The 15034-nt window shown below is 50.7% G+C and overlaps 4 protein-coding genes across 4 annotated transcripts; 3 read left to right on the top strand and 1 right to left on the bottom strand.

Annotated features, from left to right (window-relative positions):
- Positions 1-183: 183 nt before the first annotated feature.
- TGAM01_v202908 (hypothetical protein) lies at positions 184-1099 on the bottom strand (the record flags this gene model as incomplete). Its single annotated transcript, XM_018810421.1, has 3 exons — positions 184-247; positions 317-495; positions 626-1099. 3 exons carry the CDS (start codon positions 1097-1099, stop codon positions 184-186), a joined length of 717 nt encoding a protein of 238 aa, XP_018656360.1.
- Positions 1100-5477: 4378 nt separating this feature from the next.
- Positions 5478-9174, top strand: TGAM01_v202909 (CDP-alcohol phosphatidyltransferase; the record flags this gene model as incomplete). The annotated part of the gene is made up of 5 exons (XM_024549087.1): positions 5478-5583; positions 5639-5727; positions 5787-6164; positions 7981-8106; positions 8179-9174. The coding sequence occupies 5 exons, from the start codon at positions 5478-5480 to the stop codon at positions 9172-9174; spliced, it is 1695 nt and encodes a 564-aa protein (XP_024406202.1).
- Positions 9175-10135: 961 nt separating this feature from the next.
- Positions 10136-11361, top strand: TGAM01_v202910 (hypothetical protein; the record flags this gene model as incomplete). Its single annotated transcript, XM_018810424.1, has 2 exons — positions 10136-10764; positions 10833-11361. 2 exons carry the CDS (start codon positions 10136-10138, stop codon positions 11359-11361), a joined length of 1158 nt encoding a protein of 385 aa, XP_018656363.1.
- Positions 11362-11813: 452 nt separating this feature from the next.
- TGAM01_v202911 (oligosaccharyltransferase subunit ribophorin II) lies at positions 11814-12919 on the top strand (the record flags this gene model as incomplete). Its single annotated transcript, XM_018810425.1, has 4 exons — positions 11814-11938; positions 12063-12261; positions 12321-12608; positions 12680-12919. The coding sequence occupies 4 exons, from the start codon at positions 11814-11816 to the stop codon at positions 12917-12919; spliced, it is 852 nt and encodes a 283-aa protein (XP_018656364.1).
- Between the last annotated feature and the right edge of the window lie 2115 nt (positions 12920-15034).

The raw sequence follows: 15034 nt of genomic DNA on the forward strand, positions 1-15034 counted from the left end.
AGATGCGAAAAGTATTACCCAAAAAGGAAATCATGGAGCTCAATTTATCCAGCTCAATCGTGCAGCAAAGCACGTGGGTGCTACTTTTGGACCTTTCGGCTAAAAGCGATGCGCAGTTTTCAAAGGCCCGCTCCATTCGGGGAAAGAATAAAGAAGAAAAGAGAGAAAACCTTGGCCGCTTAATCACGCAAACAGAAAGTCCTTGAGGACAGGCGATCCCGAGAACTCTGGATTTAATAGAATACAGCTACAAAGATTGTGTTAGTTTATGTAGGAGCAGGGAGCGTATGAAATGGGTTGTTGGGTCTTCCCATACTTGAGAAAATATTGCAGGCCAGCCCGGCGCTTTTCCAGAAACTTGGGTCGGAATTTGAATATCGCGCTTTTGGGTGGTAGTTCCGGCACTGCCGCTCTGAAGTTGGGAAAGGACTGGGTCAGTTTTCGTCGAAAGTCGTCGAACTCAGAGTAGCGTTTCCGAATGTTCATGTAGCTTCCCTGTTCGAAACATGAAACAAATTGGTCAGTTCATTTGTATGACGTAGTCGAAGCCGGCGCAGACACACACACATATGCTGCACCAGGTTTGCGCCGCTCTCTGCAAGGGAAGCAATAACATTGAACTCACATTCATGGTTTCGACAGATATGTTCCACACAATGAAGGCGCCAATATTCGTATTACTGCCGTTCACAAAGATGAAGTCCGTAATCTCCACGCTCTTCGCCCAGCATGCGCTGTTCCTATCGTCGTCGTTTGTGTCGTTGTCGCGCAACCTTATTGCCTCCGCCGGTAGGAAAGACTCGGTCGATAAGTTGGAGATGTTTCGCTGGTGCAGGCTGGCATGAGGCCAGTAAGGAGGAGGCGATGTGATGGAGCTCGTATTCGAGAGCGCGCTGTGCAACGCCCCATCGTTGTCGCCGCCATGATTGTTTTCGCTGGGGCCGCGGTGGCTGTCTCTGGAGGAGAGATCGGTGTTGATTCTGCTCAAGGTGCGACTCAGCGGCGGCGTTGCGCCGGACTCTGCAGGTGGCGACGGCCCTGCCTGGCTCGTCAGGTCGCCTTGCGCATTGTCCTGGTTTGTGTCTACAGCCGAAGCCATTCAGCCATATGGAGTGAAGCAGTCGCAATGCCCGCGTGAGTATCGAATCAATCGGGGTCGTCGTTTTATTACAAATCGATGCGACGGCCGGGTCTGAATTCCTGGGTATGTTCTAGCACCCCTCGCTCGATAACACAATTGCCAGCGGGATTGCTCGAGACTTGATATGACAGTATGGCGATGTTGATGATGGTAAACTAAAAGTCCCTTGTCGTCTTGAATTGAGTGTCAACGTGCTTAACAAAGCCGTAGATGTATGAGATAAGATCCCAAAAGGGACGCCTCTCAAATTTGGGCCTATCAATAACCACCACGGACTCTAAATCACAGCAATAGTTCCGATAGTGGCGTAGCTGTCCCCGGCAGCTAAAAGCTGCAGCGGCGTGGGGTCTATTCAGTAATGGGTCCCATTTTTCTACGCTTGGTGATTAGGTAATGCACTTAAGCACTTCTCGGAAAAAAGCTTCTATTCTTAGCTGCTGTTTTGCGAATGTTGAATAAATCACGCCAATTGCTCCGTTAGTGTTAAAGCGGTTAACGCACACCCATCATTCTAGCTGAAGAGCTTAATAGAAGACGGCTGGGGAGAATACATGTATGTTTCACGGTGTTGGATTTCAGCGGGATCCTATGCAGAGGTGGGAGAAAGAAACATGCATCTAACAGTGTATACCGTCAGCAGGTTGTGTCGTAGAAGTGAGCTCCTGACAGTAGAGAATGACACATGATTCAATGTACAGCTGCTAGGTATAAGGTAAGGTAGGTAGTAGTTGCAGAGAGCGAAATTGATACATGTACTCGAATACGGTTTTATCCCTCTATTGATATGGGCTACAGCTCCCAATTGTACAGCGTGCTTATCTGCCTATTGCCGGTAAAGCTTATATCAGCCAGCATCTCGGTTCCGTAATGAGAGAACGGAGCTCGGTATTACATCAAGCTGGAAAATTTGCTGTGAAAAGTCCTTTCATGAGGCAGTAGCACATTCAAAGGCGTGTCTGAGAAACTGTACGCATATAGAGGTTCCTGTGAGCACATGTAGATATATTGAAATATTGAATTGTGATACCGCTAGCATCAGTGTCTCACCGAGAAACAGTGACTGCTCCATACGCAGTGTACATACATCCCTTAGCTAAACCAGAGAAGAGGGGGATTTGATTTTTGCAATGCCATCAATCCTGATAATCACCACAAACCACATATGTAGGTAGATATGGCCATTCCCGCTCGGCGCGGCCATTCGTGGCGATCACCGTTGATGGCTACCCCTTTTCTCTCCCGACGCAGCGTCGTTCGGGGTTACCGGAGGGAGCGATGCTAATATGATCTCAATGCTCTCCCCTCTCAGCAATCAATTTGGAAAAATCGGGAAGAGAGACAAGGCTCGGCATTCTGTAAACGGGTAAACATTGGGCTGTAAGTAGCACAGAGTGGAAAGCTGCTCATTCTGACGCCCCGAGTGTGCTGATCATGTCCGAGATGACTGTGTTACTTGCACATCGGCCATGCTGTCAATGGGAAAAGTTTGCGTCTTTAGAATTGGGGATTTTGATGTCTTGGCTGCATGCCTACTGCAAGTAGAGTACACATATCCGCCTGTCTCGCAAGCTGTCGTTTAGTATTGCCATTGTCTCGCCATTTTGCGAGACATGCATAACACATGACGATCCCGAATTTCCCAGTCCGTGTTTACGGAGTAGGCATGAGCAAAACGTCCGATTTATCGGACGACCGTTTACGGCGAATACTTGACTGTTCATTGTCCCTCAGAGTGAGCATTTCGATAATAAATCACTCCGTAATCCGTATTCATTCATCAGCCAAGCATCTTGGCTCTGACCAGCGCACTTTGGTATACGAACGAATGCAGGACGTAACGGAAGAGTCATCGGTAGCATTACGGGCATTTTGCCTAATGATATTACTGTTGCAGAATCAAGTACTTTTGCTCTGGACTGATCGCCGCCTGATGCTCATACTACGCGGGCGTAGTCCGTAAAGCTGTACATTAGCACCATCCCCACACCAAAACGGTTATAAACGGGGGGCCGTTTCGGCGATATCGCACTCACAACCTCCCCTTGGCTTCTCATTCGCGAATCGCCACTCCTCCTCCGCCCCAATATCGCTCTGCCCCAGATTTCGAGATCTGCGAGCCAAGCTTTCTGCGTGCTCGAGCTGGGAATCGCTGCTTTCCTATTTCTTTCCCTCTGTACGGAGAACGGCACGATAGAATCGCATCCGATGCATCTAAGCATATTTGCACTTCAGCCTTGATCTCGCGATGCTGGGGATGCTGGGCAAATTCTCCATAATGCCACTCGTATGGTGGTCCGAGGGTCAGACTCATGCTACGTAGCCGTGGCATGTCTCCAGAATTATTGCCGACCAGCGTATAGCAACCTCCCCAAATAGGGAGAAGGAATGGAGCCCGTACTGGGATGCATGTCTGACAGGTCATGAATTTGCCCTTGTCGTTCGTCGACTCCGAAGGAGACTCCGTTCAACGTGAGGACACGGGCCCCGTCAGGGCCAGAGCCAAGGGAAAATTTTCAGGATACCTACCAGGTAGCATGAATCGTATACGGGAGCCTGGTATGCATTCTTCTCCTCCCTCGCATCGCTAGCAGAACATTGGATTTGAAAAAGTAGCGTTGCTGCACAAGTATGATAATGGAAGCCCCGTTGCTCAAGTGGATCTCCCCACGAATGTGACTTTCAGTCCAGCCAGAAACCACGCATTCCTGCTGGATCTTGATATCAGTGTGCGGAGAGCACGGAGCATTTCACCTGTCGATGGAGGAACAATAGCCGTCTACTGGACGCAAGTGTCTGCATAAGTGCGATTATAGCTCCCGGCTCCATTTGCATGCATATCAGAATACGAAGCGCAGACGCGGCACAAAAAAGGATAATGCGAATGGAAGTATGTATGGGTGGCCCTTGGGATTATCGTCAAGCGGAGAATCCTAGCTCAATGGAAGCTCGACTGCTTTCGACGTCCTAGTGCGTTTTCGTAGGCTCGTAATTTCTGGATCCATGGGACTCTGCGACCCGGCTTGACGAAAAGGCCCGCCTAGCAGGCTCCAGAAGCAGCAGACACGGAAGATGTTCGCTTGGGCATTGAAGATCAGCGGTAAGATACAGTATGCCAGCGATAGACAGCGACTGCACTGCTTGGTGGAGGCAGAGGCTGGCGTTTTGCTGCAAGTGTTGTTGGCAACATTGGAGGTGTAATTGATCTGGAGAGAGAGAGAGACGCCTCATTTCCCGACTCGCCCAACATCTCATATGCTGTAAAAGGGGGGAAGCGCCACTGCAAGCTCGGATCTTTCCACTAGCTGGCGACGACGCGCTACCAGCAGTGCTACCGTGCGCTAGCGGACATCGGATTACCGCTTCGTGGGCGGATGTGCCTCGTACATGCACCGCCTAGCACAGGCAAAGAACGGCCCAGGCAGTCAGCATCGAGGCCAGGTACCAATACGGAGCATTCGCTGTAGATGGTGGGGGCCTCAATATCGCCTGGCCACTAGGCCGACCAGGGTCAAACGTCCCCCAAAACTAAGTGCGGATGTGCAGTAGCTGCGCGATAGTAGCTTTGGCTCGAAGTATGTCGCATCGTATGTAGCAGCGTCCTGTGTTATTGATGCCAGTAGCTCTCCACGCCGCTGCCCTCCGCAGCGCAACTGGCCGTTTGCACGCTCCTCTGGCCAGAAGCCAATGTGTGAGACTCCAGCGGCCCCGGCTGTGTGTTCGCTGTGGCGGGGAACACGAAATGGAGCTAGGCCGCATACTGAAGCTGCGCAGTTGGTGCGTCCGTGTGCTTGATAGAGAAAGGCAGAGCTCGAGCTGGGGTGGGAGGCGAGACCAGGAGGCGAGCTCATCCAAGGGCCCGCCCTGGTCAATGGCCGGGTCTTGGCTTTTCTGGAGAGATTCCGTGCCGGGGCCCCGTTGCCGCTGCTGATAAAAGTGCTTTTCCTCCTCGAACGTGCCTCCTTCGATCCTCTCCTTTCTCTCGCCGCCGCTGCCATCTCTGTCGTTAACGAGTCGTTCGCTGAGCTTCTTCGCTGCTTGCCTTCGTTTGCCGTGTCTCGCTCTTGCAATTGCAATCCCCGGTGCAGCTGCTGTTTATATAATTGTGAGTTGCACAAAATCGTCCTTGTCAGGTGGCTCCTTGTCACCTTTGCCTCTCGTCCACCTTGACTCTTGTCGTCTTGCTCTCTTGACTCTTCTCTCTGCTACCTATCCACCAACGCAATTTTGTCTTAACATTGCATCACTAATATCGACTCGGTGCCAGAGCTTACAGTATCACTCATCTCTTCAACGCGAACGTCTCGATCCGTCATCGTCGCTTGTATCATCAGCCACCATGGTGTCCTTCAGATCAGTTTTTCTGGCAGCCACGACGGCCTTTGCCGCCGTAGCCCAGGCTCAGGAGTCAATCGACCCGGACAGCGTACCCAAGGCCACGAGAGGTGAGATCATTGCCAGCAGATGAAATGCAGCCAGTTGATGCTAATGACGGAGCAGTCTCATGGTGCAACTACGAAACCTCGTCGTGCCCGCTTATCTGTTCACAAATTACAACCAAGAAGACACTTACGAACACATGTGATCCCGTATGTGTCTCCAGCTATGGTCCCATTGGCTCGATATAACATTACTAACGGCCAAGTAGGACACTTTACAATATGGCTGTCTGTGTGGAAATAACCAGCAGCCTAACATCACTGAATACTCATTGACACTGCCGTACTTCATTTGCCAGGAGTTTGTTGTACAGTGCAGAAATGCCTGTGGAACCGACAGCACATGCGCGACTAACTGCGCCGTGGACCACCCTTGCGGTGCCACTGATCCTAAGCGATACAACACGACTTCAACAGCCTCTTCCTCTGTTCCTGACGCTACTCCCTCCGCTTCCACCACGGGCGCCGACACCATCTTCACCAATGTACCTGGTACTACCGGTGGCGGCAAGGGCAAGTCGATGGCAGCTCCCGCTGTTGAAATTCCAAGAGTGTATGGACTGGCGGCTCTGTTTGGAAGCATGTTTGTTGGTTTTGCCATGCTGTAATGTGTATATTCATGGGAAGGGAACAATGCGATTCGAGCAAGCAATAGACTGCTCTTGTGGGATCGCGCATAATATCTGCTTGGTTGCTTGTTTATTGGAGCGTGCGTCTGAACATTTGAATAGCGTTATGCGTACTTGGGGAAAGTCTGTTATGGGAATCACTACTTAATACTACTACCGAATGCACGTTTTGATACGACAAATTTGAGATTATTGCAATACTCACCGAGCTTGCCCAACCTTTTTTTCTTTTTCTATCTATCTTTTTTTTTTACCCACTTTGCAATCTCTTCGTGGCAAGCTGGTCTGCCTTTCGCTGAGCGAAAAAGAAGAAAACTTGTCGCCGCTGGTTAGGATTAAAGTGTGAGTTCTGGAGCTTTGGCTGGGAAGTGCCATTTAGCCTATCAAGGTTGATCAGCAAAAAAAAATGTCTCCTTATCCCGGCGTATACAACACATGACGCTTCAAAGCTCACGCGACCCTTTCTATAGGCGGCCGCCATCGGCGCCAGCAAAAGATTGGATCCAGAGCTGGTTTTTGTGTGTTTTTGTCTCTTCAAGGCCAATCACAACCTTACTTTCTCAGCTGCAAAACCATGCACATGACGATGATCGTGCATATGACGGCTGCAGGGAGGAGGCTCTCAATCTACCAGCTCTGCGATCAGTGTGCCAACATCACGCTAATGCCAATACACGACGGAAAACGTACAGTAACATTTGGACTCTCAATAATCTGCTAGAGTCAGTGGCCTAGCAGGTACCTATACCAAGCTAAGATGTAGACCTACAAGGAGATTTGCCTACGGGACCAGTAAACCGTCGTTTGCTGCTTGGCGCCTCAACGAATTCCGCTTTCACGTGCTGGTGACGGTCGTTTTAGATTACCAGAGCGGGGGCCGCGTCAATGATCCTCCACTAAGGTCGTGGGTGCTCGGGGCCATAGAAGCTCTTTGGCGCTCTTGGAGCCCTTTTGGGGGCTGTAGCGGTTCCAGCTCAGGGGATTTAGAGGCCCACGGGCAGATTTTCCGAGGCGCTTTTACCGGGGTCAGGACCACAAATCGCAGGTTTTCATGCACGCCTCCCAACGAAACCACACTCTTGGTCACTTGGCCGACCAAAAACTCTGAAGTTTGCGCAGCCTCCAGACGCACGGGAGCAAGGAGTAACCTACTAGTTCTGCCGCAGAAACAAACCTAGAGCAGCGGAAAGCTCCCCTGTGTGTCTTTTTTAAAAAGATCCTCCTGCCTCCCACTATCCGAGCCCCCGGCTCCCCCCCTCTACGATGTCTACAGTCAACACGCTGCCATTGCATCAGGGCGATATTACCTCAACGCGAGGTGGTAGCAGCATGGCCCCTAACACAAGTAAGTAAAGATATTAACATGCCTTGCGCTCGAAAGTTCATATGGCGACTTGTTCTTTGAATGGCGGCTGGTGGCTGGCCGTTTCCGGCGCTATCGACAATTGACAGTCGGGAGGAATCGTTCCTTTTTTTTGGTGGAGGTGGCAGCTAACAAGGTTGGCGGAGCAGAACAGGCTGTGGCAGAGTGCATCTCGGACGATGCTCTGATCCATTTGAAGTCGTACAAATACTCGAGCGTCGATAAATCACCAGTGTCGAAATACATTCTTGGTCCTTGGGTACGGCTCACCGATTATTCTCCCCCCCAATAACCGCATGACGTTGCGGTTCGCCCCCTACATGTCCTTGCCCCTCCGCGCGATCGACACCAGCCAAAAAACGAAATAAGGAATTTGATGCAAAACGGTAGCTAACAATCAATGCGTTGCAGTGGAATGCCTTCGTCGAAGTATTACCGCTATGGATTGCGCCGAACATGGTCACCCTTCTGGGGTTCTTCTTCATTCTCTTCAACGTCGCCTTGGTGGTCATCTATATGCCTGATCTAGTGGGACCAGTACGTCACCAACATTCCACCGTGCCTGTGCGCAACTACAGGCGGCTTTGCTAACTGGGAGAAATCGTGCAGGGACCGTCATGGCTGTACTTTAGTTTTGCGTTTGGCCTTTTCATGTACCAGACGATGGATAACGTCGACGGAAAGCAGGCGAGAAGGACCGGCACCTCGAGCGGTTTGGGCGAGCTCTTCGACCATGGCATCGATTCGCTTAACTGCACTCTCGCGAGTTTACTTGAGACGGCCGCTATGGGACTGGGCACCTCGCCCTCTGGAGTCTTCACAGCTCTTATTCCGTGTCTTCCCATGTTCTTCTCAACGTGGGAGACTTACCACACACATACGCTCTACCTTGGCGTCATCAACGGCCCAACGGAAGGCCTCCTTATTGCCTGCGGCATCATGATCGTCTCCGGAATTTACGGACCCGAAGTTTTCACGAAGCCACTAGCACATATCTGGGGCGACCACTTGGAGGGAGTGGCCCATCTCATCGGAGACGTCTCTTTCCGGGATATCTGGGTCGGCATGATCATCTTCCTGCTGTTCACCACTCACATCCCCTTTTGCGTCTTAAACGTAGCCCGTGCGCGCCAGGCGAAGAACCTCCCTGTTCTTCCCGTGTTCCTCGAGTGGATTCCAATGGCCGTTTTCACCGTCTGCACCGGCGCCTGGGTCTTTTCTCCTTACAGCTCCCTCATGAAGGACAACCACCTCGTTCTCTTTTGCTGCACAATGTCCCTCGTTTTTGGACGATTGACCACCAAAATCATCCTCGCACACTTGACTCGTCAACCATTCCCGTACTGGACTGTCATGTTGACTCCGCTGGTAGGAGGTGCCGTTCTCGGAAACCTTCCTCGAATTGGCTTCCCCCAGATTACCCCTCAACTGGAGTTATTCTACATGTGGGGATACTTCTTCTTCGCGGTGGTGGTCTATTTCCGCTGGGCCTACCTGGTGATCACCAGCATCTGCGACTTCTTGGGCATCAACGCTCTCACTATTCCAAAGGAGAAGCAGTTGGCCAACAAGCTGGCCGCCAGAGCCGCCACCAAGCTGCACTGAAAGACGATAATCATTGACTTTTGCCTTTTGAGACTATAGGCTCTTTCTTCTTTTCTTTTCTTTTCTTTTCTTTCCTCATTTTCTGTTTTCTGTATTTTTCGATTTTTATTCCCTGAACACAGATAATGCCCTCATGAAACCAAGTTAGAGATGTTGATGCGGGATAGGATTTCAACACCCAGCAAGCAAATAAAAACGGACGATTGGACAAGATTTCAACCACCTAGAAGATATGGTTTGGGGCGACTATAAAGAAACACAACGGAGAAGGGGAAGTGCAGCTTGTATATGAGCGACCTGATACTATGGCACGCATGGCAGACCGGCGTTGGATTGGTGCTTTTGCGCTTCTGTTATGAATCATGGTCCAGCCTTTGTTAACACTGGGCTACAAGGATGAAATGATTTGTACTATTTTCCCCCTTCAATTTTTTCTCTTTCTACTCCTATTAATATCGGGACTCTATAGATTCAACGTCATGCTTAACAGTCACCATTATGTCTAATAATATTTAAGAAATTTATACAAGACTCCCGAGAGGCATTGGGCTCGCCTGAAATGCACATGAATCACCTATCTCATATCATAGAATCTGCAATATCACTGCCTGAATAAAAGACAATTCCAGACTTTCCAAGCCACTTGAGGACTAACGGGCGCCCAATGCATTGTCTGCCAGGAACAGGAACAGGGTCTTAGGGGACTCCGCAAAATGCGGTTTAGCGGGGTTGGCTCCCGTAGCGCCGCAAGTGGCCACGACGCCCACTCTAGCTGATGCTAAGATAACGCCTAGAGCCTTGGTAGATAACAGATGAACTATAACGATGCCGCGGCGCTACGCAGTGACAACTTAATCCTAAACACAATCTTTGCCCGGCATTGCCTGTTCTTTTTTTCCTTTTTCTTTCTGTTTTCAGTTTTTTTTTACCGGGGAGAGTGCCGCAGACCGCAATCCCGAACATGCGTTTCAACGTCTTGCGGGCATCTCTCGTGGTGCCTCTCGTTGGCCTCTTCGGCGCAGCGCTCGGCATCGGGACTCTGACGGACGACGACTTGCGAAACCTGCCATCTCCGGGCAACGATTTCGACGTTCATAACGGGAGGCTCCTGGCTCCCATTCTCATACCACGAGTGCCGGGCACCGAAGGGCAAGTCAAGACACAGCGACACTTTGTCGACTTCTTCAAGAGCAGCCTGCCAGAATGGGAAATGCTCTGGCAGAACTCGACCTCCAAGACGCCGGCGACCGGCAAGAACGACATTCCCTTTTCGAATCTGATTTTTCGTCGCGATCCGCCCGGTTCGCGCGAGGGCGAGGTCGGCAGGCTGACGCTGGTGGCGCATTACGATAGCAAGATGGAGCCCAAGGATTTCATTGGGGCGACGGACAGCGCAGCGCCGTGCGCGATGCTGATGCACATTGCGAGGAGCATTGAGGGGGCGCTCAAGTCGAAATGGAGCAGTGCGGCGGGGGTGAATGATGGGCTGGACGACGACTTCGAGACGGATGTCGGGGTGCAGATTATCTTGCTAGATGGGGAGGAGGCCTTTGTGCGCTGGACGCAGACGGACTCTTTGTATGGCGCAAGGTACGGACTATCATTACTTTTTTTTTTCATGAGTATAGTTTGTCACTGACAGTTTGTTGCTTTCTCAGATCACTGGCCCAGGCTTGGGAATCCGAGTTCCATCCTACCATGTCTACTTACAGGACCCCTCTACACGCCATCAGCCTCTTCGTCCTTTTGGATCTCCTTGGGTCGCCCAATCCCCGTATACCCTCTTACTTTCCAACCACCCACTGGGCGTATAAGAACATGGCATCGCTAGAGAAGCGCATGCGTGATCTAGGTCTTCTCGAGTCCAAGCCCGCCCATCCCTTTCTTCCAGATGGAAACAAAAAGTCCAGCGAGTTCGGCTATGGAGGCATTGAAGATGACCACATCCCATTTCTGAGACGAGGCGTTGATATTCTTCACTTGATTCCCACGCCGTTCCCCGACGTGTGGCATACGATGCAGGATGACGGCGAGCATCTTGATATGCCGAGCGTCAATGACTGGACGAAGCTTGTCCTGGCATTCACGGCTGAGTGGTTGGACTTGTCTGGGCATTTCTCAAAGGACCCGCCAAAGAGCAAGACGAGTGGAACGACGATTGAACCGAGTAAAAGGACTGAGTTATGACTACATGGGGGGGAGAAGATTACGAAGAATTTAGAAAACTGATATTTGGTCACTGAGCGTTCATGTTATGCTAGACCATAGCTAGATGGCAAGATTATTGCGAAGCTACCTGGTAGTGAAGTGAAAATACACTTTGTATTTACTAATCAATTTGATCGTAGACTGCAATTATTATCATCAATTGCTAGCGGATCTCGAATGTAACTGTCTAATTCTACTTGCCCACCAGCTTTCTATTTGTCAGGTATGTTGTCTTGCAAAGACAGAACAGTGCAGATCATACAGTACATTATGTCGCATACACTGTGTGTTCAATGTGGCCACTAGCCAATCACAGCGCCCCACCTTGCGCCTCGACGGCACTACAACCACGTAACCTTTAGCACCAAAGCTGTCTAAGCTGTCATCTTGGAGCAGCGTCTTTCCTCGTCCACCAACCGTCGTCTGCCACCATGCGTTTCTCTGTAGCCTCTGCAGTTTTGGCGCTCGCCTCCGTTGCTTCTGCTGCTTCCTCGTGGACATTTGCCGAAGGTACTGTCAAAGTGGCCTCGAAGAGCGGCAATGATGCGGTAGAGAAGTGAGCTTTCCCTCGGATGCCAAGAAAGAGCTTCCCTTGGTCACTCGACCAACCCTTATAACCTTTATCTTTTTCTTCAATGAGATATTTGAGGCGCCATTGCTAACAATTGGGATGGTTGCAGGTTCGATGGCACTGCTCGTGTCCGAAACACACTCACTTTGGGCCACCAAGACAAGCTCAAGGTTACGGTGGTAACGAAAGATGGCTCCAAAGCGAAGCGACCGCACCAGGCTTTCCTCGTTGTGAAGGAGTCAATAACTGGACTGGAGGCACCTTTCCCCTTGGCCGTAAAGGAATCTGGAAAGGGATCTGTTGAGATTGTATGCCAAGACTCCGTGCAAGAAACGATTGACGAGTAAGAGCTAACACCAAACGCCAGTCACAAAAAGATCTCCCCAGTCAACTGCTCCTCTCCGACAGCCCTCTCTCCGCCAGCCTCATCATCGCATCTTTCGGCTCCTCCCAAGGCTCGGTCACTCCTGTTTTTGACTTCAACGTCAAGCGGGACCCTGGTGCCACTGTCGAAGTCCCCGAGAAGCCGCTGCGATATGGCAAGCTTGCTGAGATCCACCACATCTTCCGAGCCGACCCCAAGAACCCTCCCGTGATCATCTCGCTTGTATTTTCAATTGCTGTTTTGGCTACCGTGCCGGCACTGTTCATTGGCGTACGTTGAAAGACATCACCCTGGATATGAATCATAGGCGAAAAAAGAATATATATGCTAATTTGCGATAGTGGTTTGCTCTTGGCGGAAACTTTAATCATGCGCAGAAGGCTTTGGGAAATGCCCCCATCTCTCACGCCGTATTCTTCGGCTCAATCATTGCGATGGAGGGCGTCTTCTTTCTCTACTATACACAGTGGAACTTGTTCCAGGCGCTCCCCGCGATTGGCGTTGTTGGCGTCACTGCCTTTTTGAGCGGAAACAAGGCCTTGGGAGAGGTCCAGCGCCGTCGCCTGGCTGGCGAGAGGTGAGGATGATTAAAAAATAAATTGATTAGCTAAAATCATTCGGGATGGAGGTTAGGTATTCTCTCGGTTTAGAAGCAACTGGGCTCTATCTACATAGTGGTTAAGTGGTAGGATGGTTGGCTGAAAAGAGCCATTGGCATATAGCGGATCGGAAATCGCTGCAATTGATGATAAAAAGATGAGGAGATAAAGATGCCTTGTCAAAATGATGTAAAATTATATATACATTCAAACATGGACGACCTGTTATCACGAGACACCGAGGCAGATGTAGTCGCGCACGTTCACCCAGTGAGGCTCAGAGCCAAGGACGCTACGCTGTCATCCATGTTATGATGATGTCAGCAGTTGCGACTTCCAACCTCAACCATCAATACGATGTCGGCGCGTATTCATCATTAGCATCACCTCTTTCTCCAGAATTGAAGATTTCAACATACGTCAAGGCTTTTACTATAAATTCCATATCTCCTTGCATAGAACTGTCCTGAGAAGCAGAATACCCTACAAAGCGCCATATTTGCCACGCAGTGCCGATCTGGAAGCTGCCGGCCAGCCTAAAACTAAAGAGCTAGCTGGTTTGTGATTCTAGATTCACAGATTGTTTTTTTAAGTAGCTTGAGCGCTTCAAATAGGTATCAAACATGTAAGTATTCCCCTTTGAAAATGAATCATCCATACCAGAGTGTTGCCCAAAGGGCCAGTGTAACAGCTGTCTTCTTTCGCCGTTAAGCTTCATCCGATACTTGCCTCTTTGTGTCTCGTTGCCTGCGCCTCATGTCTCGCTTACTGCTTCCATTTTCTTTCTTGTCGGCTTGTTCATTTTTAAACTAAATGCTGGAATTCTCACTCCGCAGGGCGTTTGTAGCACCATCTGCCGAGGAGACACTCAAGCACCCGGCCTATCCCTCGACGATATGGGCTCTGGAACCTCACTCGAAGGGCAAGTGTGATGTCGGAAAAGGACGGCCTGGAGGTCCTCTCAAGATTGCTTATGAGATTCATGGAGAGGGTCCAAATCGTGTTGCGGTATGATTTCACACTGATTTTCTCAACCTCAACAACATTATACCGTTGTTGTTTGTTTGTTTCTTTAACTGATGATATCATGGATTCTCATAGCTCATCATGGGCTTGGCCGGCGTGAAAACCTCATGGCAGCGACAAACCAAATATTTCGGGCACGACCGCGGAGACGAGTATTCCGTCCTCATCTTCGACAACCGCGGCATGGGCGAGAGTGACAAGCCCTTATCCCGCTACACCACCGGCGCCATGGCCGTCGACTTGATCGAACTGCTCGACTTCATCGGCTGGAAGGAGGAGCGCTCCGTCCACCTCGTCGGCATCTCCCTCGGTGGCATGATTGCCCAGGAGGTCGCCTACACCATCCCCGGGACTCTGCGTTCCCTCAGTCTGATTAGCACCACGGCCCAGTACGAGAGCGGGCCGGCCAAGTCCTGGAGCGACGCATTATGGCAGCGCCTGGGGTTTGTCATTCCCAAGTCGGAGGAGCAAGGCCTGATTGATACGAGTCGACAGCTCTTTAGTGAAGAATGGCTCGCTGCGCCGGACGATGCCGCGTCGCTGCCTTCGCCCAAGACGACGCCGCGATGTGGCCCCGCGCCGGGCTCGCCTGATGGGGAGTATCGCGCCTTTGATAGCAATTTCCAGCGGTTCCAGGCGCAGGAGCTGTTCAAGAGGCGGCAGACCAACTGGTTCACGCGGCAGGGCTTCTTGTGTCAGCTCATTGCGGCGGCGGGGCATAAGAAGTCGCCGGGCCAGCTGAAGGAGATTGCAGGTGATGTTGGCAGGGATCGCATCTTCATCATGCATGGCACGGCTGATAAGATGATTACGGTGGCGAATGGCGAGAAGCTGATCAAGCATATGCAGCCTGGCGTGGGAATGATTGTCGAGGACGCTGGACATGCGGTTGGCATGGATAGGCCTGAGTGGTTCAACGGCATTTTGGAGGAGAGATTCATTGCGTGTAATAAGCTGATGGAGACGTATACATATACAACATAAAGAAAGTGAGATATATAGAGAAGAGAGCGGATATATGTTTGTATCAAGATTTGTATTTCGGATTCTTCATTTGCGTCAGAACTGGCC

This window comes from Trichoderma gamsii (genome assembly GCF_001481775.2).
Source record: "Trichoderma gamsii strain T6085 chromosome Unknown Scaffold_7.2, whole genome shotgun sequence".
NCBI lineage: Eukaryota > Fungi > Ascomycota > Sordariomycetes > Hypocreales > Hypocreaceae > Trichoderma > Trichoderma gamsii.